General features: G+C 40.0%; 1 protein-coding gene across 1 annotated transcript in view; it reads left to right on the top strand.

Annotated features, from left to right (window-relative positions):
- Nucleotides 1-15,000, top strand: part of LOC134468900 (cation channel sperm-associated auxiliary subunit delta-like) — a 45,892-nt gene extending 30,892 nt beyond the window's left edge. Inside the window, exons 10-23 of the mRNA XM_063222829.1 lie at nucleotides 91-244; nucleotides 2,325-2,414; nucleotides 5,627-5,709; nucleotides 5,813-6,007; nucleotides 6,120-6,233; nucleotides 6,343-6,432; nucleotides 6,547-6,587; nucleotides 9,005-9,080; nucleotides 9,191-9,243; nucleotides 11,025-11,096; nucleotides 11,198-11,332; nucleotides 13,785-13,953; nucleotides 14,285-14,439; nucleotides 14,553-15,000. Of these exons, the coding sequence (XP_063078899.1) occupies nucleotides 91-244; nucleotides 2,325-2,414; nucleotides 5,627-5,709; nucleotides 5,813-6,007; nucleotides 6,120-6,233; nucleotides 6,343-6,432; nucleotides 6,547-6,587; nucleotides 9,005-9,080; nucleotides 9,191-9,243; nucleotides 11,025-11,096; nucleotides 11,198-11,332; nucleotides 13,785-13,953; nucleotides 14,285-14,439; nucleotides 14,553-14,739 (1,614 nt within the window). The 3' untranslated portion in view covers nucleotides 14,740-15,000. The remainder of the gene's footprint in view (nucleotides 1-90; nucleotides 245-2,324; nucleotides 2,415-5,626; nucleotides 5,710-5,812; nucleotides 6,008-6,119; nucleotides 6,234-6,342; nucleotides 6,433-6,546; nucleotides 6,588-9,004; nucleotides 9,081-9,190; nucleotides 9,244-11,024; nucleotides 11,097-11,197; nucleotides 11,333-13,784; nucleotides 13,954-14,284; nucleotides 14,440-14,552) is intronic.
- The last annotated feature ends 10,490 nt before the right edge of the window (nucleotides 15,001-25,490 follow it).

Raw genomic sequence — 25,490 nt, forward strand, 5'->3', positions numbered from 1 at the left:
AAAAAGTTTTAATATCTAAATCTGCAAAAACAGCAAAATCTACAGTCTTATCCTGAATACTAGACATATAACGCATCTTGTTTTTCTCAGTTTCATTTCCAATCTATTAGTGACTCGTCAGAGATGTCTGACAAGTATGCTATGATGGACACCGTGGACTATATTGAAGTAATCCAGCCAGTAGGCATGCGGGGTCATGTCATTATATGGACACCCAGAATGCTTCTTTATTCCCCAAACAATGGTAAAGATCACTCAACTATTCAATGGCTAATGTTGTTGTTGTTGTTGTTGTTGTTGTTGTTTTGCTGACTTGCTGACACTACAGCATGGCGCTATTCCATCAACGCTGTCAACCCCAAATCCGAGTTCAAGGCGCTAAACTTTTTAGACAGAGATCCTTTCCATTAGTCTTGTTAACATGAATTTAACTTGTGCTGCGGACTAACCTGCAAGGTCATAGGGTAACGACCAGGCTTAATAAATCAGTTACAAAATAATTTCAACTTGTAGGAAACAGTGACAACTGAACTGTTCCGCATATTCCTGCCAGAATTTTATGATATCAAAGGTGACCAGACAGCATTACCATTATTGGAAGTACTGTCAGACTGTTCTATAATCAAGCACACAGATCTTTTTATGTTTTCAAGTAGCTTGTCACTTTTCATGTAACAGTAAACTGTAACATGTTTTATGCTTTGTCTTCACATATACTGTAATAAAGATTCTACTTGAAGACAAGAACACTTTGGCATAATAGTTGGTGCAAGTATTTTACTTTTACACATTGAAAAGGCGCCTCTCAGGCAAGGCGCAGTTGCGTTGTGTAACACACCTGGACTCTGGGGGAGGCCTAGGTTCATATGTGCTCGTATGTTGTATGGTATGTATTTGATTCTCAATGTAATTATAAACCACCTGAAATTTGCCAAAGCCTGATCTATACAAAGGTATTGTGAGTATTAAAGGGGTAATCCGGTGTGAAATGGGTTACGTAGTTTTAACTAGTGATGCGGGGTTGTTGATATGTAAATCCAGGCAGAAATCCAGCCAGAGAAGTTTGATGTTTGAAGTTTGAAGTCTATGAAGACTCCCCCAGAGGGAGATTTTCAAGCCAAACTGAAAGCATTCCTGGCTTATGAGGGAAAGACCGTCGCTGATGTGCAAGGCCTGTTAACCCCTTCTATGCCTGTCCCTAAACTGCCAAACCCTGCCATGCCATCTACTGCTATGTCACCACCAGCATCAATAGACCTGAACACACAGCTTGTCAATGCCATCACCTCTCTACTGTACACATGTCAGACAGCTCCTGTGAAAAATCCAGTCCACCGAAGGCTTGAAGTGTTCTCTGGTATCAAGCCAACACCGCCTGGAGAAGAGGAATATGATTCTTGGGCAGAACAGATGACACACCTGCTTGAGGAGTGGAAGTGTCCAGACCCCCTGAAGAAGCAGAAAATTGCTGAATGTCTTAAAGGGCCAGCAGCGGATATTGCACAATGCTTGAGAGTGAGCAAGCCTAGTTCAACGGGAGATGATTACTTAGCAGTAGGGCTGCACGATATTAGAAAAAATTGAGATACGCGATAACATGAAAAGTTGAGTTAACTGCGTAACTGAACATGAATCAAAGTCCGTTGAAACTCAGCACAACTGGAAACATCTCTTTAACTTTTTCTCCCTCAGAGTCTCTCGTCCCCATGACAACGCCCGTCCCCAATCGAACACCAGGGATGGAGACGATCTTCTAACAGTAACAAACTAATACCATGCAATATGAAACGTTAGTAGAATAAAATATAACTGTTATTAAGTCTCAAAAACATACATGTTAATACTCACAATACCTTTGTATAGATCAAGCTTTGGCAAACTTCAGGTAGGCTACAATTACATTGAGAATTAAGCTTATTAAATATCATATTCAAATATATACCATACAACATACGAACACATATGAACTCAGGCCTCCCCCAGTGTTCAGGTGTGTTACAGTTGTCACTCACCTACAGCAGCTCGCATGTCTACTGTGATGAAAAGGGTATTTGACAACGTGTGCCCGACTGTTGTTGATAAAGACTTACCCTGTACATGAGCACAACGGTAGTTTTGATGAGCATGGTTGAAGTGAACCCTGCTAAGGCGTAGCTGATCTTCATTAGTGGAATGTTTTCAACCTCAAGTTAAAGCTGTTCATTGAAACTCGGCTTTTGCACTTAGAGGCTGCCAAATTCAGCGTTAAGGATGGAATGGTTCCCATGTCTTTCACATTCCATAGTCAATACCATCATTTTGATTTTTAAGTGATGTTTCCACAGGTTTTGCCTGTTTGCCTGTTTATGAAGTGGGAAAAGGAAGGGACAAGATCCTACCGGCAAATGGAGATTATATCAAGTCACTTACAACAGGTCTAGCTAGTAGTGCCTGAGCACTGGTGGTGCGGAGGCCCTATTGTTCTTGCTCTGCTCTGCTCTTCTTCTTCTTCTTCTTCTTCTTCTTATTATTATTATTATTATTATTATTATTATTATTATTATTATTGTTATTGTTATTATTGTTATTATTATTAGGGCCTAAAGACCGGAGGTTCAGAGGCCCTACTGTTCTTGCTCTTTCTTCTTGTTACCTTCTCCAAAGAGGTTCACTGGTTTTCAAAATGGGGGCCGGGGACTAGCCTGGTGACGCCACCCTATGTAATCCACCCAAAGATTTTGGCTCCGCATATAGTCTGGCTAAACCCTCCTAGCTTGGTTCGCTCACTGTTCATCCAATCAGTGAACAGTTGAGAGTGGTGGCGCAGAACTCACCCGCAAACTCTGTTACTGATTGGTAAAGGTAACACTATTCACACTTTTTTTTTGTTATTTGTATGCTTTTGCGACACTATATCGTAACAGCCATGCTAATAAAGCACAAAATGGGTTTTAATTTGAATTCAGAACTCCAATGAATTTAAATGGCAGAGTAAGATCAGACTATCTCCCACCCTCCACGGAGACCGTTTCCACTTAGCTTTCGTCAGACTGTTGGACGGAGTCAAGAGTTAGCTTTCGCCCAGGCAAGCCGGGGACCCCTGGCAGGCCACAAGGGGGTGCGAGGGGGGCAAGGCAGGTGGGCAGGAAAAATACAACAAATAATTGAATAATTTGAATAACTAAATATTCTAAAATAAACCAACAATAAACTAAACAATATTCCCTTTAATTTAAAGCTGCATTATTATAATCTACATTCTGCATCTCTGAATATTTCTACTACTATCTTTATTATTGTATGTATCCCTGTGGGTCACTGACACACAGACCTAGACTATGGCTGTGAAAGGGGTGTACAGAAAAATAATGTGTCACGACTCATGTAAGGGGGAGGCTTGGCTGGAATTACCAGTATATGAGGGGCCTTGTCAGGGTAAAGTTTGGGAACCAATGGGTTAGTTAACATTGTGCTGTGTGCAACACAACCAGCTGCAGGCCAACCGAGCTGCATGCGGCAGCTCCAACTTGAAACTCTCAGTTAGGAAATTCTCAGTTAGCTCTATTTACGTTATGTCCGCAATATTTCCACACTATTACAATAACATGGTATTAGCTGTTTTAATCAGCGGTAAATATGTTTATTGGTGTCATCAGACCATAGAGACCATAACAAACAAATTTGCTTTAGGTGGTGTCAAGTATGTGGTGGTAAACAAGTGAGTAAAACACAGAAAAGCGTCCTGACATGGTTTGGGGTTGCATGAATTCTGTCAACATTGGGATGCTGAATTTCACTAATAGAAACGTTTGATATGTTGTATGACATCATGATCCTCTCTATGGAATTTAAACATAAGGGTGTACTCACTTTTGCACCACCATAATTTCACTAAAAGACAAAAAATATTGCAATGAAGTTACTTTATTAACCTTATAAATTGTATGCTTATTGTACTAAAATACTGTACTCATTATTGGTGGACACACCAGAGAGAGTGGAAAAGATATACTCTTAGTATCCCTGGGCACACTATTTATGGGTCAGTGTAAGGGTTTGAACAAAGAGAAAGTATAAAAATGTTTCAAAACATAATTCTAAACGTTTCCATCTAAATGTTTCCATCAGGTTTTCAAAAATGTATATTTTGTGTGTTTCATGCTATGTCAAATAGCTGTCAAAGTTTTGTGAGAGCCCGCACACCTCGAAGGTTTCTTTTTCAGCAGGTGCAGCCTTTCAGGGTACTTCAGTCTTCAGTTCACACAAGGAAGAGCGCGACACAGCTTCTTCATGGTTCACCACTTTTTTATTTTTTATTTGGTGCTGGAAGCCAAGGTCTAAGTGCCGAAACGTCAGCTCCAAAGAAAAAAAGTGGTGAACTGTGAAGAAGTAGTGTCGCGCTCTTCCTTGTGTGAACTGAAAACATTTTTGTTTTGAACAAAATTAATGTCTGGTTGCCCCTGAAATGTGTCAAATAGCACAACGGCAATAAAACAAGTAATATTACGTATTTATTGTGTTTGTATAGAAGCAGACACATTTTGAACCCTCTCTTCTAAAGTACTTTTGACAAATAAATTCTAAACCTCATAAAAAGTTGTCAGCACATAGAGGACTGTAACTAAGTCACAATGAAATTTTCTCTATAAGAACAATTTATTCATGGAAAATGTTGGTTACACCTATGTACACCCACCAACATAATAACTTTCTGCCAACGCAATAACCCTGTCAACGTAATTAAAAACACATGCAGTTTGGAACATTTGAAGATATGAACATTCCAATTGGTTTTCGCCGAACCGCTTCATAGCTCATTACCATAAAATTAGCTTGACTTAAATTGCTGAAACGCGCTCAGGTCGCTTAAGTCGCCGACGATCCATAGAGAAATATTAACTTGGCCCTACCGTGACCACAGCACTCGCCTGATATGCGGCCGGCCCTTCCCCATCTGTCTCTCCCCACTCGCTTCCTGTCACCATCTTCACTCTACTATCATAAATAAAGTAAAAATAACCACACACAAAAAAAGACTTGCGTCGCTCAGTTAGCGTTGGTCACTCTTTGTGTACACATAGCTTTATTCTACACATCTCTTTATTCTTTATTCTATAGCAGGGTTTCCCAAATTGTGGTGCGTGCACCCCTGGGGGTGCGCGGCCTGCCATAAGGGGGTGCGCGAGCTAAATAGAGCAATGGTGGATATGTGAGTTTTTATTGGAAAAGAGGTTTCCCCAAAACAATTGTGCATAATGTGCTGTGAATGCTTGCGTGTCCATCAGCACCTCAAAATATTCGCTTAGGGAGTGCACGAACCACACTGAAATGTACAAGGGGTTGCGCAGGGGGAAAGGTTTGGGAACCGCTGTTCTATAGGAAGAAAAAAAGTGGTGTCACGTGACCCTTTTACTGATTTACTGATGCAGTATGAACAGTTATTTTGGAAAACAGCGGAAATAAATTGTTTATTCATCAAAATACCCTATGTCTAGTATGTGAAAACAGGTTTTAAATGCATTTACATTTGTGGGTGCACGAAGAGTTGTAGGTCTGAGGGCTTGCCAACTTTGCATACAGTATGTGCAGTTCATATGTTTAGTATGACTTTCTTATCAGCTTTTGTTTTGATGGTCACTGTTTATAGGCGCGAATGGGGTCATTGCTTTCATTTTGAGTGATGCCTCACTCTACTATGGTCGACTTGGCCTGGAGGCTACCGTCATAAAGGTGGGGACAATGTTTTAATGTTTACTTACAAGCTTTAATGCTAGCATTGATATTACATGTTACACACGTGTAAATATTTACATGGAACTTTGTTTCCCCATAGTTCAAGACTTCAATGCTAACCCTCGGGTTTTCCTTCGAGAGGGGCATGTTATTGGCTTTTAATGAATATGGGGACCTAGAGTTGGTGACGCCGAGTCAAGTTGACCCAACTACCTGGTCTTTTGAAAAAAAAAGTTTGGGTGTGGAGCAACAGCTAACTGAATTATGGGCAGATGGAGACGTGATACCTTGCCCTGTATGTACAAAAAAACCATACAAATAATCTTCATACAATTCTCTTCTTTACTCTAATACCAGTGCTGTTCATCGATCAAAATAAGTTCACTCTCCCTGTCTTTGATTTTTAGGTTGTGCAATTTTTTGGTGATTTTAATGGAAAGTTTTATTACATGGACATTGGAGGGTCTGTCCGTCTAACTGTTGTCTACATCCCAATTCCTCAGTGTCCGTTCTTTCCTGTGGTATAGTATTTCCTTGAATCAACACAAACACTGAAATCACAATGGATGTTTAAACCAAGCTTTACCTACCACACTGCACATGTTAATTAGATTTTTTTTGCATGGCAAGGTGACTTTGACAAATGGCGAGGCTTTAAATGCAAAGGTGGAACTAGTTGTGGATGGGATCACAACAGTGGGCAATAAAAAATTTAAAATGGTAAGCCATGGGAAAATGTTATGCATGTTTAGGTGTGTTAATACCCATCATCTAACAAGATCTTGACTGTTTATAGTCTAATTCAGTTTATTTCAGCATGCTTTTTTGTTACAGGAAATATTGATTAATCAGAAGTTGGCAGAGACAGGATTCATGTAAGTAGTCACTGTAGACAATTTGTGAAGATTCATACTTGGCTCGCATTAAATAAGCATTTTCCACACTAACACAATGGCGAGAACAGACTGCTGCTAATGCTGGCAGTGCAACAAGGTGTCCAAGGTAGCAGTATCTCCATCCTCTAACTTCCAAAATAAGAGGATGTTTGGATGATAGAGGTTAAAGAATAAGAACTCTCCATATGTATGAAGGACCCATAAGATCACCAAATTCAACATTTTCACAAGTATTATGTATGACTGAGTGCATTTCAGTCATCTTAAAGTGATGGTTCGGAGAAGATTCACCCTAATGCCATTTGAACCGTGTCACCCATCCAGTAGCACACCAGAAGTGTTTTTCTGGCTTAGGCTTGCATGAACAGAGTTGCCGAGTTATTCAATGTTTATTCCAGATAGCTTGTCACAAGCGCACATGGATCCTGGACACTGGCCCTCATTTATCAAAGCAGCGTACGACGAGAATTGTACGTAGGCCTACGTCGTGCGTACGTTCTTTTTCTACGACCAGTTGGCATTTATCAAATCTCATCGTAAGCGCAGGAAAGATTAAATCCTACGACTGCTCTCAGACGCTGTACGCCGTTTTCAAGTTTGACTTGAGATGACTATGATCACCAACTTGAGCAGCAGTTGTAGCACAACAACTCCTTATAATAAATATGTGGCCTACATAATTACAAAATGTTTTTACATTGTATATTTTGGCTATAAGCCAACTTCTACCAGTTTGAATTGGTGCACCCTTCCTGGGAGCGCTGTGTTAATTTGGCATAGGTCAACAACTGCAAGAGACTTCTAATTTGTGATTTGACGTGATGTGTGAATAATTGTGCAATATACAGCCGCGTATTGGAATGTGCCTTCAGTCGTGGAATCAATGGACCGACGTCCCTTAGTTATTTTTAACGGCTGGGAGTTCAGGCGCATCAATCAATACAGTAATAATCTCCCGGTTGAGTTTCGCCATTTCGCACGACTATCCGAATACACACCTGACACGTGTGTGTCCGATAACACTTTATAGTTGTCCATTTAGGTGGCAAGGGCTATCCCCTCGAAGAGAAGTAGTGCGCACATGAGTGCGAGAAGGACAGCGCACTGTAAAACTCTCCTTCCCCAACAAATGGTTTGGGCACTGTTTGTTGGCCAGTTTCACGTAGGACCCTTTTCTTGACCTCGTTTACAATTTTTTTTATCATCATATTTTATTTATATATATATATATATATATATATATATATATATATATATATATATATATATATATATATCAGGGTTTCCGTTAGGAAAAAAATCTGCCGGACAAAGTGACTGGCCGAGTTTTCATCTTCCGGACATTTTAATAACATACCTCACTTGCATGACCTGTACAAGACCGTGCATGAACAACTTAACGCCCCCACCAACTCTGTTAAATTCAATAAGATCAGACAGACACGTTGGCTGTGCACACGGAGACTGTCCGTCACTCCACGGCAATACAGCTTTCGGCACCAACTCTTCAATGCGCTCACGATTCCACAGCACGCGCACCTCTCTCTCAGTCACACATCGTCACTATCATAGCCTACATAACAAACCGGTAGTGGGAAACAACGATTACAAAGCAACAATTTAATTTCCCCAAACCGTGCTGCGAACAAGTGAACAGTGCAAGTGAATTTAAATATAATGTCAGCTCAGCTGGGGAACAGGGGGATCGAGCATCTGAAGCGCAAACAAGGAGACGACTGAAGCATCCCATTTGACGTGCTATTGCTGGAGCCATTCACAAGCCTACACAACACAACTTCTCGTTCAAACGCTGATATTTTTCCCTCGAGATGATCACCTAGGCTACCACACGCACAATCTCGGCAGAAAACAGCACCGAAAGCCATCAAATGCGCTAGTTTGATAAATGAGGGCCACTATCTCCAAACTTACCCCACACAAATCACATGTCACGACACCAAACTTCTACAGTTGTACAAATATGGTCTGTACTCACAAAATGAAGCATTTGGGAATCTGTAAATAGTCCAGAAGTTTTTTATTATCAACACAAGCCGAATAGCTTTTCTGCTGCTAAAACTGCATTTCGGTAACTATTAGTATTCATTAGTATGTAACTGCGTGTTTAAATGTTAAGAAACATTTTCCTGAACTATTGTTTTTGTTGTTCGAATTAAAAACTGTGTTGATTGCATGACATAGTACGTTCACGTCATGAAATAGTTGTGTATTAGCTTTTTGTCCAAGATATGACAACATGGACATTTCAAGGTGGCATCACCCGTTGAAACACTTGTATGTATGTATGTGTTCATTTTATTTAATGCATGTGAAGATACCCTCACTGAAAACTTGACTCTACAAAGGCCAATGTCTCCAATGCCATGTCATTTCAGTCAAGACCTGTACATAGCATTGGTGAATGTGGACTTGATGGAAAGAGGTGTGGCTTGTAGTAAGCTGAATCCCCAGGTAAGAAGAGTATTTAAAAAAAACTTTTCACAATGCACATCTGAAATGCTGACAGTAATATTTTAGCTCTTTCGATCTTCAATGTGTTTCTTTAACATTCTTCTCCAAAGAAAGCTCACATCGTGGTTGCGTGCCCACCTGAGAAGCACATCCGGGTTTCAAGGTGAATTTTTTTATGAGCACAACTAACAGAAAACTAAGATACTACAAACAAGGGATTCATAGCTCAGGCAGACAGGGTACAACAAGTCAGATGAATGACATACTGTAGCACAGGACAAGAGAAACACAGGACTTAAACACACAGGGGCTAATTAATGAGTACCACAGGATAGGGCGGGAGACAGGAGCTTTTGTGCGAAACTGGGTAAGAGACCATAACGTGTGCCTCACGTATTTGACGTGAATCGAGGCACAAGTGTAGTATGAATTGTCAGAAAAATAGCTCCCGAAGGATTTTTGTGCTAAAATTGTTTTTTTGGTTTGTTTGTTTCATTTACTTCATTTGGGGTCCTACTGCCGAAAGATGATGGGTTTCGAATTTGAATATTTGGATCGGATTGGGACAACCCTATCTCAGAATCCAGTTACTGTTCTGGTCTGGTGCGTAGGAGAGGAACCCCTGGGTCACCAACATCAAAGCAAAGAAAGCTCCCGCACACTGTTCACATTTGCATGGTTTAAACCAGGGGGTCAGGATTTGGCTGACTAGCTTTGCCGATTAGCAAGGCACTTCCTTGTCGCAATTCTCAAATTTGCTCATTTCCGACGTCACTCAAAGAGGGTGGATGCGATTGGTGGGTGCGGGAGTTTAGTGTTGGGCACACATACCTATACAGGTGTGTGGTTGGGCACCTCCACGCATCCAATGCCCGTCTTCCATATATCTTTCTGGTCAATCGTAAGTCAGTCATTAACGTGGCACATAATTGGCTGAGTAAACTGGCGGCGGAAACGACTCCATCTTTGAAGCTGAAAAATGTCTTTCAATTTTGGCCGAATTCACTAGCCTAGCATTTCCCATTGAAATGACTGGAGGCGGGACTTATTCACTCTCTCCAGTTCTTATACTACCTCCATGGTTTAAACCAGGGGTGGGGAACCTATGTCTCGAGGGCCGTTTTATCTGGCCCCCGATATAATTTTAATGTTATTCAGCTTCACATGAAATATGACATATTTTGTAAATGAATCTTAGAAAATGCATTTGCAATACAATTCAGTTATATTCAGGGGTCCCAGAGAAGGTGGTATTAGGCCTAAAGTGAAGGGGAAAATCCTGGTTTGTGTTCATAGTACGGCCCTCGGAGGACTTTTACGGCCCTCGGATGAATTTGAAGTGGCCCTTCGAATGAAAAAGGTTCCCCACCCCTGGTTTAAATCATGCAAATGTGAACAGTGTGCGGGAGCTTTCTTTGCTAAAATATTTTTGCACACACACAACTCACAACAAAGGACCAATTTTAGGTTTACCTCCTGGTGGCCATGTAGGCTTTTTGGTGGCCGTCTTGGATCCTGAACAAATGGTGCAAAATCGTATTTGAATCATTACAGTCCAAAAGTACCACAATCTGTTGAGTAAACATTGAGCGGGAAAATTATGAGGTAGTGAATTTTTCAAACCCTCCTTCTGCATTCTGCATTCATTCTGTCTGATGCCTGTCTCTTCAAAAAAGCCAAACATGCAAGACTTGGGTAAATATATTTTACCTGAGTGATGGGAAATGGTGTAGCTTGCTTAACTTGAGGTTATGTGATAATTGTCTGGTTGTCAGGAAACGTGTTATTGCACTTTGGAAAGGTATTGCATTATGTGATTCTTCTTTGCTTTGGTGTTAAAAATATTTGATGGAAGTAAAAAGGTTAGTAAATTCAACTTCAAATATCTGGTATTAGTAGTGAGATCTATTCTGTAGTAAATTGTGTGTCTTCCGTGAACTGTAGGGATATGACCACATGCACACAGGGGATTTTGAGTCAAGCCCAGCTACGTAACTTCACTTACAACATCTCAAAGTAGGTTTTCAGATTTGTTTAAATATAGCGTAATCCATCTAATGTCTGGCCATTAAAATGTTGACATTAAGTTGCTATTTGTGTGTGTTCATGGTTTGTAGGGAAGTGTATGACCCAGAATTCTTGGCCAGACCTAATGCAGCCACCAGTGATCTGACAATTCAGTACGATTATTTTGAATTACTTTGCCCTTTGCTGGTGTATCATGATATGCCATGGATGCCAAGATTTGAACTGTAAGTAAGATCTGGTGTAGCCAATCAAATACATAAATACACAGTGTTCAAAAACTCAAGAGAACACTAAAATAGTTTAGTTCATAGTTTATATTCTTTCGCAAGTCTGTTGAATCTCAGTTAGAATGTGCATACCGTCGTTGTCCAGCAGAAACCTTGTCTCTCCACTATTCTTTTACTATTGTTTTATATTTGCTCTTTATTCATTATAAAATATTAATAAGTATTACTGGTCAGTCTCCATGGGTATACAGTGATATGAGTAAGTTTGGACACCCTTTTGGAAAATCATTAGATCAGTTTTTATCTGGTAGAGCTTTTGAAGCAGCAACTTCATTTCAACATGTATTAAACTGTAGGAAAGACAAACATTTCAGTTGTAAAATCACTTTAATTGGTGTAACAGAAATGTTGTGTAGATGTAAACAAAAATAGACTTGTGCACAAATACGGGCACCCCAATGAAGATATACCATTAATATTAGAGCTAGGTAAAATAATCGAGTTAATCGATAATCGATCGAATCGAATCGAAATTCACATAATCGATTCACAGGGCACAAAATCGATTTTTTTGGTTCTTTTTCTTTTTGTTCTTTTTGTTTAATTTAGGTCTTTGGAAAATACCCAGGTATTAGTCAATTAGGCCTAGGCCTACTTATTACAAATTAGCAATCTGTTAACACTGTCAAGTCACAGCCCTTTGACATTTTTATATAAGAATAGGCAACAGCATCTTTTGGGGGAAATCCTGGCACCAAGAAGGGAACGGATTGAATCGATTCGGAATGAATTGAATCAAATCTAATTTAATCGTGATTAATCGATTCAAAGCCCTAAGAATCGAAATCGAATCGATACAGGAACATGGCTGCGATACCCAGCCCTAATTAATATCAAGCAGAGCTCACCTTTGCTGATCTAATGACCTGTGGATCCTTGCTACATAAACAGACAAGACCCAACAGTCTGGTACTACTGAATAGTTGCCAATTATTCTATCCAGAAAATCTAATTCAAATAAATTCATGCATTTTCAATGATGGTAAGATCTCAAGGATTGGTATGGCCATTTCAAGACAAGTACTTGTTTTTTTGGTTCATCCTGACCTGTCTCGTCACGTGGCCCCAGTCAGCAACGCACGTTGAGTAAGGCCATACGGGCCGAAACGTCGTTTTGTTAAGAAATTGCAGCATGATGGACAAGAGTGTGCGGTATCTTCTTCTACAAAACTTATAGGAATCTACCACATGCACAGCCTGCCCCTTGATAGTAGTCGTCAGAGCAGGGAGGGGGTTACGCCTGAAGTCAATTATCATGTCTTTGGTTTTAGAGACGCTCAGATGCAAGTGAAAACTGTCACTCCAGGCAATAAAATCATCTAAGATGGGACCATGATATGTTTCGTTCCCATGGAGAAGGCCGAGGTTGATGCAGTCATCTGCAAATTTCAATATGTGTCGGTTTGCATGTTGGCTTTGACAGTCATTAAATCCTGTGGAGGATGTCACTTTGTCAGAAAGTACCTCATTTACCCTCACCTGCTGGGTTCTGTTAGTTAAAAAGTTCAGGATCCACCCCACTAAACCATTATCCAACTTAAAATTACTCCCCCTGCAATGCATGGTTAGAGTACTACAAAACGTATTTAAGTTGAGGGCCTCGCTATTTTTTTCCAAATATCAGCAGATTTTTCAAAAGAATGTTAACGTGCAAGTCACAAAGTTAAAGCTGAGCAGAGTTTGGAGTTTCCAGTTGGACAGTGATTGCACTGTAAACTACTTATTAAAATTCAACATGGAGTTTGTGCAAAAGAACAAGTGGAATGTTTTGAAATCACCATACCAATCTTGAAATCTTACCATCATTGAAAATGTATGAATTTATTTTAATCAGACTGTCTTTAGGAGACAGGTAAGTAATCTGGCTGAATTAGAGGTGTTTTGGATAGAATAATTGGCAACTACATTACATGACATTAGATAAGTAAAGGTGAGCTCTACTTCATATTAATGGTATACCTTCTTTGGGGCGCCCATATTTATGCACAATCATATTGTTGTTTAAATCCACGTAAAATTGTTTCTGTTACACCTATTGAATGATTTTACACCTGGAATATTTATTTTTCCCTGTGGTTCAACATATTGAAATGAAGTTGCTGCTTCCAAAGCTCAACAAGAGATTAACCCATGTTATGATTTTCCAAAGGGTGCCCAAAAACACTGTATGTGTATGATAAATTATTTAATAACCAACTTCAATGCTGAAATGATTATTTATTTAGAAATGGATTTATAAATTAATTAGTAAAAAAAACCAATGAAAAGTGGAGATACAAAGTTTCTGCCTGACTGCGCCGAAATATTGGTTTGGTTTGATGGCGAACAGAATACATGTTGTAGCTAAAAAAGCAGTGTGAAGCTTTTTTTTCTTTCTCTGCCATTTCAGTTGGGAGGACGACACGTTTGTGGAATATGTGAAGGCAGATTTTGTGTTGAGAGAAATTCATGGGATGCACAATTACCAGTACTTGCAGACCGCAAAGAAGGCAAAGTGTGTGTCTCAGCCTCAAGACTGGATTTCCATGCTTATGTCAGGCAATGTGTGGAACAGAAAGGTAATTGACTGAAAATATGCCATATATTCTCAGGGGTGGATATAGCCATTTTGGGGCCCTAGGCAAAATATGAAAATGGGGCACTCTAAAGTGATTATATAGGCATAAAATTCTGTGTTTGGTGCAATAATAGTTTTGTGTCATATTACTGTATCTTCGAGTACTTAACACACTATAAATGAACAATTAAGACTTTGTTTACTTCGACTGATTTGGTCGGGCCCTTGGTAAATGCTTAGGTTTGTTAGGTTCTAATGGGAAGTCTGCCTCTGTATCATACTGTACATGTATGTGTTTAGATTTGCATTCACTAGTAATGTCTTCTTTCTAGAATTACAAAAGCTGCAAAGACCTTAACGGCCCACCTTTGACCAATCCGGATGCTCCGTATCAGGTCCTTAACCAGGAATCAAAAAACAGGATTGGGTTCTCCAACTACAATGGCATGTACATTTTTGAAGCCACTGTACTGGATCCAGCCTACAGGTATGTTCAATTGTATTTATTTATTTGTAGGTTTTTTTGTCAGGGGCAATTATTACATTTATTATTTGATCAGTCATGTCATGCCTTTTTTTTGTTTTTGTTTTTATAAACAGTTACTGTTCCCTCCAGACCAGATTTAGTGTATACGTCTATGGAGCATTCCCAAAGAGAATTCTGCCACCTGGCGTTTTCACCGGAATATTTATTGCTATCTTCTTCGGACTTCTCATCATTGTTTTCTTCATCCTGAGGCAAAGTGGCTACAAGAAATTTTCCCCACTTGAATTCCGCAGTTCTTAAACTGCGCTCATGTCTGAAGCTGATATAAACAAGGAAAATACTAAATGATTAGAGTTTATTGTTAGACATGTACAATCGATGAAGCTGTACACATCATACTTTCTTTTTTCCCTTATTTTTTCAATAAATTTAAGAAGCAGGGAAGAAGATGATGCAAAATGTCAAATATATTTGGTTATAGTGCCTGCCATAATTATTGGCACCAGTGTTAAGACCTGTTAAAATAAAAGCAATATATCAATTTTATATTGCATAAGCATACTCTCAGTAGTCTTGCCTTGACATTTGTCAATTCTGTTCAATTCACATTTCCTGTAATCAGGGCTCTAAATTAACTTTTCCCACCACCAGCCAATTTGGCTAGTGGACTTTTTTTCTTACCAGCCAAATAGAAGTTCAACTAGCCATTTTTTTTAATCTCACCAAAATAAACTATGCGTTAGGCTAGTTATTTAAAAAAAAATATGGTCATTTTGTTCAACTATTTCCACAACACAGATACACTATAGGCCTACATACCACATGCCTACATAATAAGCATATTATATATTTTCATTATTTCTTAACTTCTGCTTTATTTTTTTACTTTCATTACTTAGGCCTAATCAATTTCATTCGTTTTCATTCCATTCCTCTGAAAACAGTGAATCACATCACACAAGCCACTCACATAACAGACCTTTAACATAGCCTACAGTAGCCTTGCCCTAACCAAACACACAGCCAAACACTAGGCTACAAAACCTTACATACGCACACCCCAAGGAAGGAGAAGAGATGAGAGGAAAAGGAGAGGAGAGAGGATGAGCTCTTCTCTACCATGCGCAACAAAATGACAAGAAGCCTATGTTTAACTAAAAGTCAATAATATCATGGGAATCTTTGTTTACTTTGTTACTCCCATAGCGTCGTGGTTGTTTTTGTTTGTTTTTTTTCCCGATGGTGTGGGCTTTCCAACTTAGTTGCGCCAGGACTCGGAACATTTCAGAAGACAACTGACAGCTCTACGCTCACACGACTCTGACAGTCAGCTCTTCTCCTCTGCCCTTGTCGCAATTTCGTTCCACAATCACTCCTTTTTTAACGTCACTACTAGGCATATTAGGCCTACTGTTACAGCTTCAAAAAGGCAGCCTGTTACAGCAAGGTTCATGCTATAATAGCAGTCATGTTAAAAAGGTTGTAGCGAAAGCGACGAGAGAGAGCTGCCTGTCAGAATAGTGTGAGCGTAGTCCTGGCGCGCACAGCATTGAGTTGCCGCTGTCAGCACCGGACCTGTCGCGTCAATGGGATCTGTCGCTTTTATCATCTGATTGGCCGAAATGAACGATCCTTGTTTTAGGGGCTGTCCACGGTGGGAGGCTACGTCGTGACGCTAGTGTCCATGGGCAATGTAGGAAATATCGCTGTCTTACGTTCGTCATAGCAGCGGTTTAACGTTCATAATTTACTGTAGCCTACTCGGGCGCTACTAGCCAAATTGGTGGGTAGTTAATTATTTCTACTAGCCAAAATGATTTTTCACCTGTGTTTGGCGGGTTGGCGTGTGTTAATTTAGAGCCCTGCCTGTAATGTAACCAAAGCCTGTTAACAGAAAGCCCACCGACATGGCATCACATACATTACACATGACACACATGACATTACATAAAAGTAATTAAGATAACTCGCCAATTTGAACCGTCTATCGTGTTTGTGTACGCCTTTGCATGTTCACTCGTGCTCCACAACACCCTGTGATAGGCTAGTGTAGCGCCCCCTACAGTAGACTTTGTAGATTTAGCGCCCCCTGCAGTAAAGACCCCTTGAATTCACACTTTGGGCGGAATTCTCCCACTCGCTTAAGTTTAAAAAAAAGCGCGCAACAGCGCCTCCGCGCTTACTCAAGTCAATGAGTAAGCGGAGCTTACGCGGGATTTCATCAGTTGCGCACTTTGAGTGGGGCCAGGCCAAAATCAGGGAGTTTCCCATGTTAATCAATCCTAAACAGATTCTCCCGTCCACTTACGCGCGTTTGCCTTTACGCGCATCAAATGGCTGTAGTAAGGTCAAGCGCCACTATGAGGTAAAATGTAATATTGCATTTGATGCTCGCTTGGCTCGCATTTTGAACATGTTACACGGTATGCTTTGTTGATGTTCCTTACCGTCAGCGTGAGTCCAAATCGAAATTCATTCACAGTTCCACATAAACATCCTACATTAATTGTGACAAAATATGACCAGCTGCCCAGAGCATGTTCTCATATCGGTGAACTTACATACAAAAGCAGGTAATTAATTAATTAGTATGAGGATCATCATGTTGTCCCCACGGACGGTAACCAAAACCAAAAACAGACTAGTTCCAGTCGTCCTAACAGCCACCCAAAGTATGCCTATTGAAAAACAACCTTCACCATTTTTACTATGCTGCAGCCACGACGTTAAGTAAAGGGTTTTTATTGCAACTCCTCCACTTTTGTGATTTATTGGAACTCGTGCATATGTGCATGTAGCCTATTAAACTTTCTGAACTGATGCCCGACATACAAAACCACCACCTACTGAGGTAGGCTACAGGTTGTCCTATCTGTTTTTGTAAGGCAGAACATTACAGCTAAACGTAAAAAGGTAGGCCTACATATCAGAGCATATCTTTGGCATTTCGATTCTGGTCTCTATGACACCCCATCAGCTGCGTGTTTAAGTCCAATTAATTGTCCAATTAATTCCCATGTCCAATTAATTCCCATGTCTGCGACAGAATATAAAGTCTCCGTTTTTTCATGACGATCGATTTCCTTGTTCATTCTTCAGCATGCATGTAGCCTAAGTGTAATATGCTGACGGACAGCTGAGATCCACATATTTCCAATGATATTAATGTCACGTTGCTGTACAGAGAAGCGGAGAAGCACTTTTAAGTCAGCAAATACAATGTGTTTGTTATTGTGGGAATTAACTGTGGGAATGATCAGCATTTTAAATCAGTTTTTGATTTCCGGAATTGTCCAGGCAACACGCCAAACTCCATTTTTAACAAAACGTTTCATCATATTTATTATTTCAATCAACCTGTTGCGCTCCAAAACGCTCAGCTGAGTTCCCGCCAAAGGTACACATTGCGTTTCCATCTCATTATCTCACCTCCACTACTCGCCTTGTGTTTGTGAAAATGAGCTGAGGTTAGATTTTGAAATGCTTTTGCACGAGGACTTTTGGCACGTGGTTCTAAATTCAAAGTTAAAGTTCAATTTTGGATCTCAATGGACTGCCGAGGTTTTCTCATGGTTGATCTGAAAATCCATGCTCCGTGGTTTCTTTGAAATCACAACTGATGAAGTCGGGGAAGACTCATCCCCCCATTTAACATACGCGCTGTTTTTCTGAGTTAAGCGCGAGGGGTGTGGTAATATTTCAGAGGGGAGATTTCGCGCAGGATCAAAGCGCGTAAAAAGTGCGCACCTTTTACGCGCTTTGATCTTGCGCGTATTCTCCCCTCTGGAACGTCGCCATACCCCTCGCGCTTAACTCTGAAAAACAGTCACTTAACGTGGCTACAACATAATAAAAATGGTGAAGATTGTTTTTGAATAGCCCTAAATTGGATGGCTGTCCAGACGATTGGAACAGCATTATACTCATCACAGACAGCATTATATTTGGTCGGACGTGCCTTCCTTGTCCACTTGCGCATGGTGCAACGAGGTTGATGTTTTGGTTGCAGTCCGTGGGCACAAAATGATATGATCCTCATACTAATTAATTAATTGTTTGCATTTGTTTCTAAGTTCACTGATATGAGAACATGTTCTGTGGCTACAGCAAATGTGGAATTGTGTAGTTTAGAAATAGGACTACTGAGAATTGAATTTCGATTTGGACTCACGCTGACGGTACGGAACATCAACAAAGCATACCGTGTAAAATGTTAAAAATGAGAGCCGAAGCAGACATCAAATGCAATATTACCGCAGAAATACACCTACCGCGACAAGAGCGAGGCGAGCGACGGAAGTAATTGACTTTGTATTGAGTCGCACGACAAAAGCGATTCTGGAGACTAGTAGTCTACTTGCCAGGATAGGGGACCCGGAAATGTTTGGTACCCCAACGTTTTTTGATGGAAATGTATAATATAGGTCCCCAGTACATAGAAACTGCCGGATGCTACTTTGTAAATGTTGAGCAATTTTTTTTATTAGCATAATTAGCATAAATTAACATAATCGCCTTTATGGCCTTATTACAGGATCAGTTTGACCAATCTACACAATCTTGGTGTGGTTTTGGGGGTTTTGGAGGATGCTGAATTCATTTGTGACATTTTTAAATGCCTGTCAGATTCAAAATGCCTCTTAATTTGAATTTATTTTATTTACGGGGAGTGCCTCTCGAGATGTGACATCTCATTTTCAATAGAGTCCCCTTAAATATGGACAATTCAAACAATACAAGACAATACATTACAGCACTATACATTCATTCACTCACATTCACACACGTTCAATCCACAGCCTCCTCACCCCTCCCCTCCCCTACAACCCCCTTAATACTGTGTTCTTTGTAATGGATAAGACAAGTGCATTGCGTATAGGCAGTATCATAGATACTAAAAAAAATAAAAAATAAAATAAAAGACATGAAATTAAAATTAAAATTAAAACAGGAGATCAAAAATCCAGAATCCGAGAAGGCATAAAAAAGGAAACAGAGATTCACTGCAAACTGGGAGTGCATGCCAACCTGGACTCAGTGAGACTACGAGCTTGCAGGAATAACAAAAAGAGAAGTTAATTTGAGTTGCAGCAATATTAGTGAAAACATGTACATGTGTTGCATGCATTCAAATACATTGACAGAGATGTCTTAAACTGCCCCAGGGTTGAGGATGATCTTATTGACCCAGGTAGTGTATTCCAGTCAAAAGGAGCTTTGTAATTAAAACAACGCTTGCCGCTTTCTTTGGAGATGTGTGGCACAGTAAGAGAAAGGTGTTCGGTGTGCCTTAACCGAAAGTTTGTATGGTATGGTATCAAATATTGTTTTAGGTAAAGTGGATAGTTGAGGTGTAGACATTTATAGATGATCAGAAACCAATGGAACTGCATCCTTACTTTGGGTGAAAAAATGTTTAAAGAGTTATACAGAGTGCAGTGATGTGTTCTGTAGGGGCACCTAAGCACAAACCTACATATATTGTTGTAGGCAACGCTCAGTGGCTTAAGATTAGTCTCACTGGTATTCTGATACACTACATCTGCATAGTCTATAATTGGGAATAAAAGTTGTTTCATTATTCTTGTTCTGATCTGTATTGTGAAGCAATTATTGGTGCAACATCCTAAGATTACAGTTGAGCTTTTTAACTACAGAATCTATGTGTGATTTGAAAGACAGTTGGGAATCAAGCCGTACACCAAGATATTTATACTCATCAACTTCACCCAGGGGTGTACCATCAATAAAGTTCACAGCCAATTTGAATTGACTTCTTGTCGCTGATCTCGTTGGGAAAAACATGCAGAAAGACTTATTTTTATTGAGCAGCAAGTCGTTGCATTGAAACCACTTTTGAATTCTGGTGAAGTCTACTTGCAGATCAGACTGAATCTTAGATAGATTAGTATTAAATTATAAAGGACTGTATCGTCGGCATATAAATGTATAGAGCAATCTTGGCAGACAGCAGGGAGGTCATTAATAAAGATTGAGACTAAAAGAGGCCCAAACGATGACCCCTGAGGAACTCCTTTTTCAATGAGAGTATATTGAGAAAGACTTCCCTGGAAAGACACACACTGTTGCCTAAGGTGTAAGTAAGAGTTGAACCATAGAAGTGCCTGTTTAGAAAGACCTATCGACTGTAATTTGTCCAGTAAAATGTAGTGGTTTACAAGATCAAAGGCTTTAGATAAATCAACAAAAATTGCACCTGTGGACATGCCTTTATCCAAGGATGAGTAGATGTCATTGGTGAACTTTAGTAAAGCTGTTGTTGTAGAATGTTTTGGCCGAAAGTCTGATTGGTAATATGATAAGATAGATGCTGAATTAATGTAGTTGTAAAGTTGGTTAAATATTATTTTTTCAAAGACTTTCACTATACTGCTGATTATGGAAATGGGCCTATAGTTATTGATATCTGATGGATCACCACCTTTATGAATTGGGGTAACTCTGGCACGCTTCCATTTTACTGGGACCTCACCTGTACTTAATGATAAGTTAAATAGGTCAGTTAGTGGGTAAGACAGTACATCTGAAGCGATTTTTATAAACTTGGTGTCCAGGCCATCTAGGTCCTTACCCCCTGGTTTCAGTTCAGATATAGCTCTTTGCACATCAATGGGGTGAATAGTAGAGAAGGTGAAAGAGGAAGACTCTGGATGTTGAACGCAGTTGATATTGTTTAAATAGCAGTTCTTTGTGTTACAAATGGAGGCAAAATGCTGATTAAAGGCATTTGCTATTTCAGAAGGATCAGAGAGGGTATCATTGTTCATTTTAATGTTGGCTGGAGTGTTCCAGTTGGGTTTGTTATTTAGTAGACAGTTTAAGTTATTCCAGAATTTCTTGGGGTTGGTGTAATCTCTACATAGGTTGTTTTTGAAATAATCAGATTTAGCATTGCGTGTCTTAGTTGTGCAGACGTTCCTTAAATGCTTGTAGGCTTCCCAATCTTGGGGGTTGTTTGTTGCACGGTGTTTTTTCCATGCCTTGTCTCTAAGTTTAAAGAGTGTCAGTAGTTCACCATCAATCCAGGGCAAGTGCCTTCCTTTTACCCTTACTGATCGCCACGGTGCATGTTGGTTGATAACAGAAAGTACTTCAGTATGGAAAAACTCATAGGCATCATCAACTGAGGGAATTAGATGAAGTCTATGCCAGTTAATATTCCGTAGATCATCTAAAAAGTGAGTTCTGTTAAAGTACTTCATCTGCCTTACTTTGATTATTTTAGGTGGTAGGCGTGGTGTTCTGATTTTCCATTTACAAGATACAATTGAGTGATCACTAAAGCTGTCAGGAAGCACCGCAGAGTCTATGATCCTGTCAGGGTGGGTGACTAATATCCAGTCTAGTAGTGTTTTAGATGTATTTCCAACTCTGGTGGTTATGCTAATAAAAATACACATGCAATAGTGCCCCCCCCTCCAAAAAGTGAGAAAAAAACAAGTGATCCTCAAACTAAAATACCTAACTGAAGTTAGCACAAACCATGAAATGTTTCATATATGATTGCATAAAATAAACTGCTGAGAATCAGGACCTCACTCACTTTCCACATCCGCTGTACTACAGCACCTCAAGTCTCTACCTTAATTCTATGTCTTTGGCAATAGATGTAGCTCATCTACTTTATATAGTAGGGCCATGGGTAGAAATAATTGAAATAAGTAAGGTTTATGGTATGTAAATTACCCAAAAACGTTGCCAAAATCAGCTGATAAAGGCATAAAATGTGTCTACCCTTGACATTAAGAGGCATTTTGAATCTGAATTTTGAATGAATTCAGCATCCTCCAAAACCCCCAAAACCACACCAAGATTGTGTAGATTGGTCAAACTGATCCTGTAATAAGGCCATAAAGGCGATTATGTTAATTTATGCTAATTATGCTAATAAAAAAAAATGCTCAACATTTACAAAGTAGCATCCGGCAGTTTCTATGTACTGGGGACCTATACTATACATTTCCATCAAAAAACTTTGGGGTACCAAACATTTCCGGGTTCACTATAGGGCCCTATGGGCTGGCAAGTAGACTATAGAGCGATTTGCGCGACGAACGCGACAGTTTGAAGTTGAAATCCTTTCAACTTGTTATGACGCGGTTCGGCGACAAGCCGATGACTGTATAGAGGTCAGTGACCACAGCCAATGGGAATGCTTGAATGCTTTGCCTTCTGCCTGTACGGACATATTCTAGTCTCTTCAATCGCTCGTATCGCTTGCTGCTGCACTCTGTCGCTTGAATCGCATCTCGCCTGGTCTATTCGTGCGGTTAGGCTACATTTTGCCTCATAGTGAACACCACAAAAACTCAAAATTACAAAATAGCAGCAGTAGTTAACACTTAACACTCACACACCCTTCATACATTCTTTTAGGGTTTCTGTTATGAGAGAACAGCATCTGAGCTGCGCAGCGTAAAATTCTGTGGCTATCACATACACACAAACACACACACATACACACACAGAGAATGGCTCCGTAGACACTCTGCTACCTAGACCACTGTCGTGCCGAAAAGCGAGTCCCTGCCAGAACACGAGTGCCCTCATTGAAACCAATGACATTTTTTGACAGAAAATTATACTAATTTTTGCAGAATGAATTACATAATTTATGAACTAAACATATGCTTATGAAACATTACTCGTCCTCCACTTAATATGAGCTATTTGAACGAAACTAGGGCTGGGAATCGATCCAAATTTCCTGGATCGATTCGATTCCGATCCAGAGGGTCACAATCCAATTCGATTCACGATCCGATCCGATCCGATTCGATATCGATCTTCTGTATAGCTGGGTTATTCCGTCAACCCACTTATGCCTAGAATTCTAAAACCGGCTATAAAAACCTTAATATCTCAGCCTTTGATGCCCACAAAAACATGAAATACCATGGTAGCCTACATGAATGTGGAAGAGAGTTGCAGGATGTGTTTGAGAAAATAGTGCCTATAATCATATGTAAAAGATCGATCCACAAAGTTGTGAATCGATATCACACTTTTCGAACATGAATCGATATTGGATCGCGATCCGATCTTTTGAACCCAGCCCTATATGAAACCGTAACATTTGTTATGACAATTCTTCGATTATTTTATGGAATCAATACTGAAATTGTAACCAGCTCTTTGTAATACTTCCAGAAGGAATGTAGATGCTTTATTAGGCTTTCCATCGTAAATTGTGTCGGAATTGTCTACAAAAATGGGTAAAAAATATCTGAAAAATTGGTCATTGGTTTCCATTGGTTTCAATGAGGGCACTCGTGTTCTGGCAGGGACTCGCTTTTCGGCACGACACCACTAATGGCTTCTTGCGCACAGGTAATTGTGCCTCAGTCACCAGCTGCGCCACTCAGGCAAACGTTGGCTTTATTATGAAAAGCACTTCTGCCCCGGAGTAGTAGAAGATGCTACAGCGTTTGGGGGAAGGCGCTCCCGGGTCAAGGCATGGGTTCTGGGCTGCCAGGTTAGAGATTTTATAGACAGAGATAAGTCATTCTAGTTCATTTCTGGTATCCACTTTATGTCGGGTAAACAGCAGTTTCCACAGAGGGTCGCGCAGCCGAGGATTGTTTACAAACGGTAAACCCATGTATAGGCATAGGTCTCCAAAGGCGTGATTTTATTTTATATATTTGTAAAAATCCTTGCACATGATTGGGGAAATATTTGAACTCTGCTACTTTAACTACTCACAGATTTTTAAAATACAGTTTAAATTAGTAAATATCCATGAGTGAGCCCATGCGGACAATGTTTCTGAAACAACTGCTATGCTTATTTTTCCCCTTTTAAATTTTGACTACATTACATCTCTGAAAATCCCACTATCCTGATAGGTTCTGCGTTTTAGTTTGGGAGCAGGGCGAACATAATACATGTTACATTCATAATAGTATCTCTGATATAATATCAAGAATATATTTTAACAGTAAGGGTGTATCATGATATTGATGATGACTGAAAATATGGATAAATGACATAATAATTTCGGCCTATCCCATTCAGTTCTCCCTTTCAGCACCTGCCTGTAGTTCTAGTCGCACTGCTGCCACAACGCTTCTTTGACACAGGAGGGCGCAAGTATGTTCAACTGCAGTGTGCAGGGCGGGGGGCAGGTCTGGATCACATCTCCCTCCTCCCCCCTGAGCAGATCTTCCTCCTCCCCCCTGAGCACATCGAGTGCCTCCCCCTTGTCATTCAGCGGCAGCGCTAAGCTTCTACATGGGAAGAAAAATAGCTCTAGAAGTCACTGCACCGTGCAGAGCAGAGACGCAGAGTTTTCACAAATAAAATCGTAGATCCATTCTCTCTACTCCACTAATGTATAATGGTTTGGTGAGGAAACACGAGCGGGGAGCTTTGAGTGAACCGCGCGATGAACAGCACGCGACCCTGTTTAGTATAATTTATTAATCCCGAGGGAAATTAAGCTATTATTATTATTATTATCTAATATAAGCTACATGTAGTATTTGTTAACGCATGGGTCTAATTTGAATTAATATTAAGTGTCTCTTCTTAGTATCTTAGTTTGAAGACCAGATATTTGGTGCCAGTTTCTAAAATTTGAAAGATGGGTAGGCTACTACAAGAAAACTAAAGCAGGCAGTAAAACGCCTGTGCAGTGGCGAATTAGGCTACTCCATGTGTGATCCGCTCGAAATTAAACATAGGCCTACCCATCATTGAAAAGCATGAGCACATTCTTCAAAGTCCCAAAGCCTGGATGCTGTCGCCACAATCTCTTTAGGATTGGGGACTGGACTCTGAGCAGGCCATTGCAGTAGCCTTTGGTAGGCCTATCTTTCGTGCATCTGCCCCGCTTCCAAACTGACACCCTGACACATTTAGCATTTTGTTTTTAACCGTCTAACAGCGCTTAACATTATCATTAAATCAATGGAACCTAAAGCAGTTGCAGAGACCGTTTCAATCTTCTCCTTTACTATGAAAGAGAAAGTAAGGTCAAGGACAAATTATTCTATGTAAATGGAAATAAACACTCATGCAATTGGAAC

Source organism: Engraulis encrasicolus, chromosome 18 (assembly GCF_034702125.1).
Source record: "Engraulis encrasicolus isolate BLACKSEA-1 chromosome 18, IST_EnEncr_1.0, whole genome shotgun sequence".
Lineage (NCBI taxonomy): Eukaryota > Metazoa > Chordata > Actinopteri > Clupeiformes > Engraulidae > Engraulis > Engraulis encrasicolus.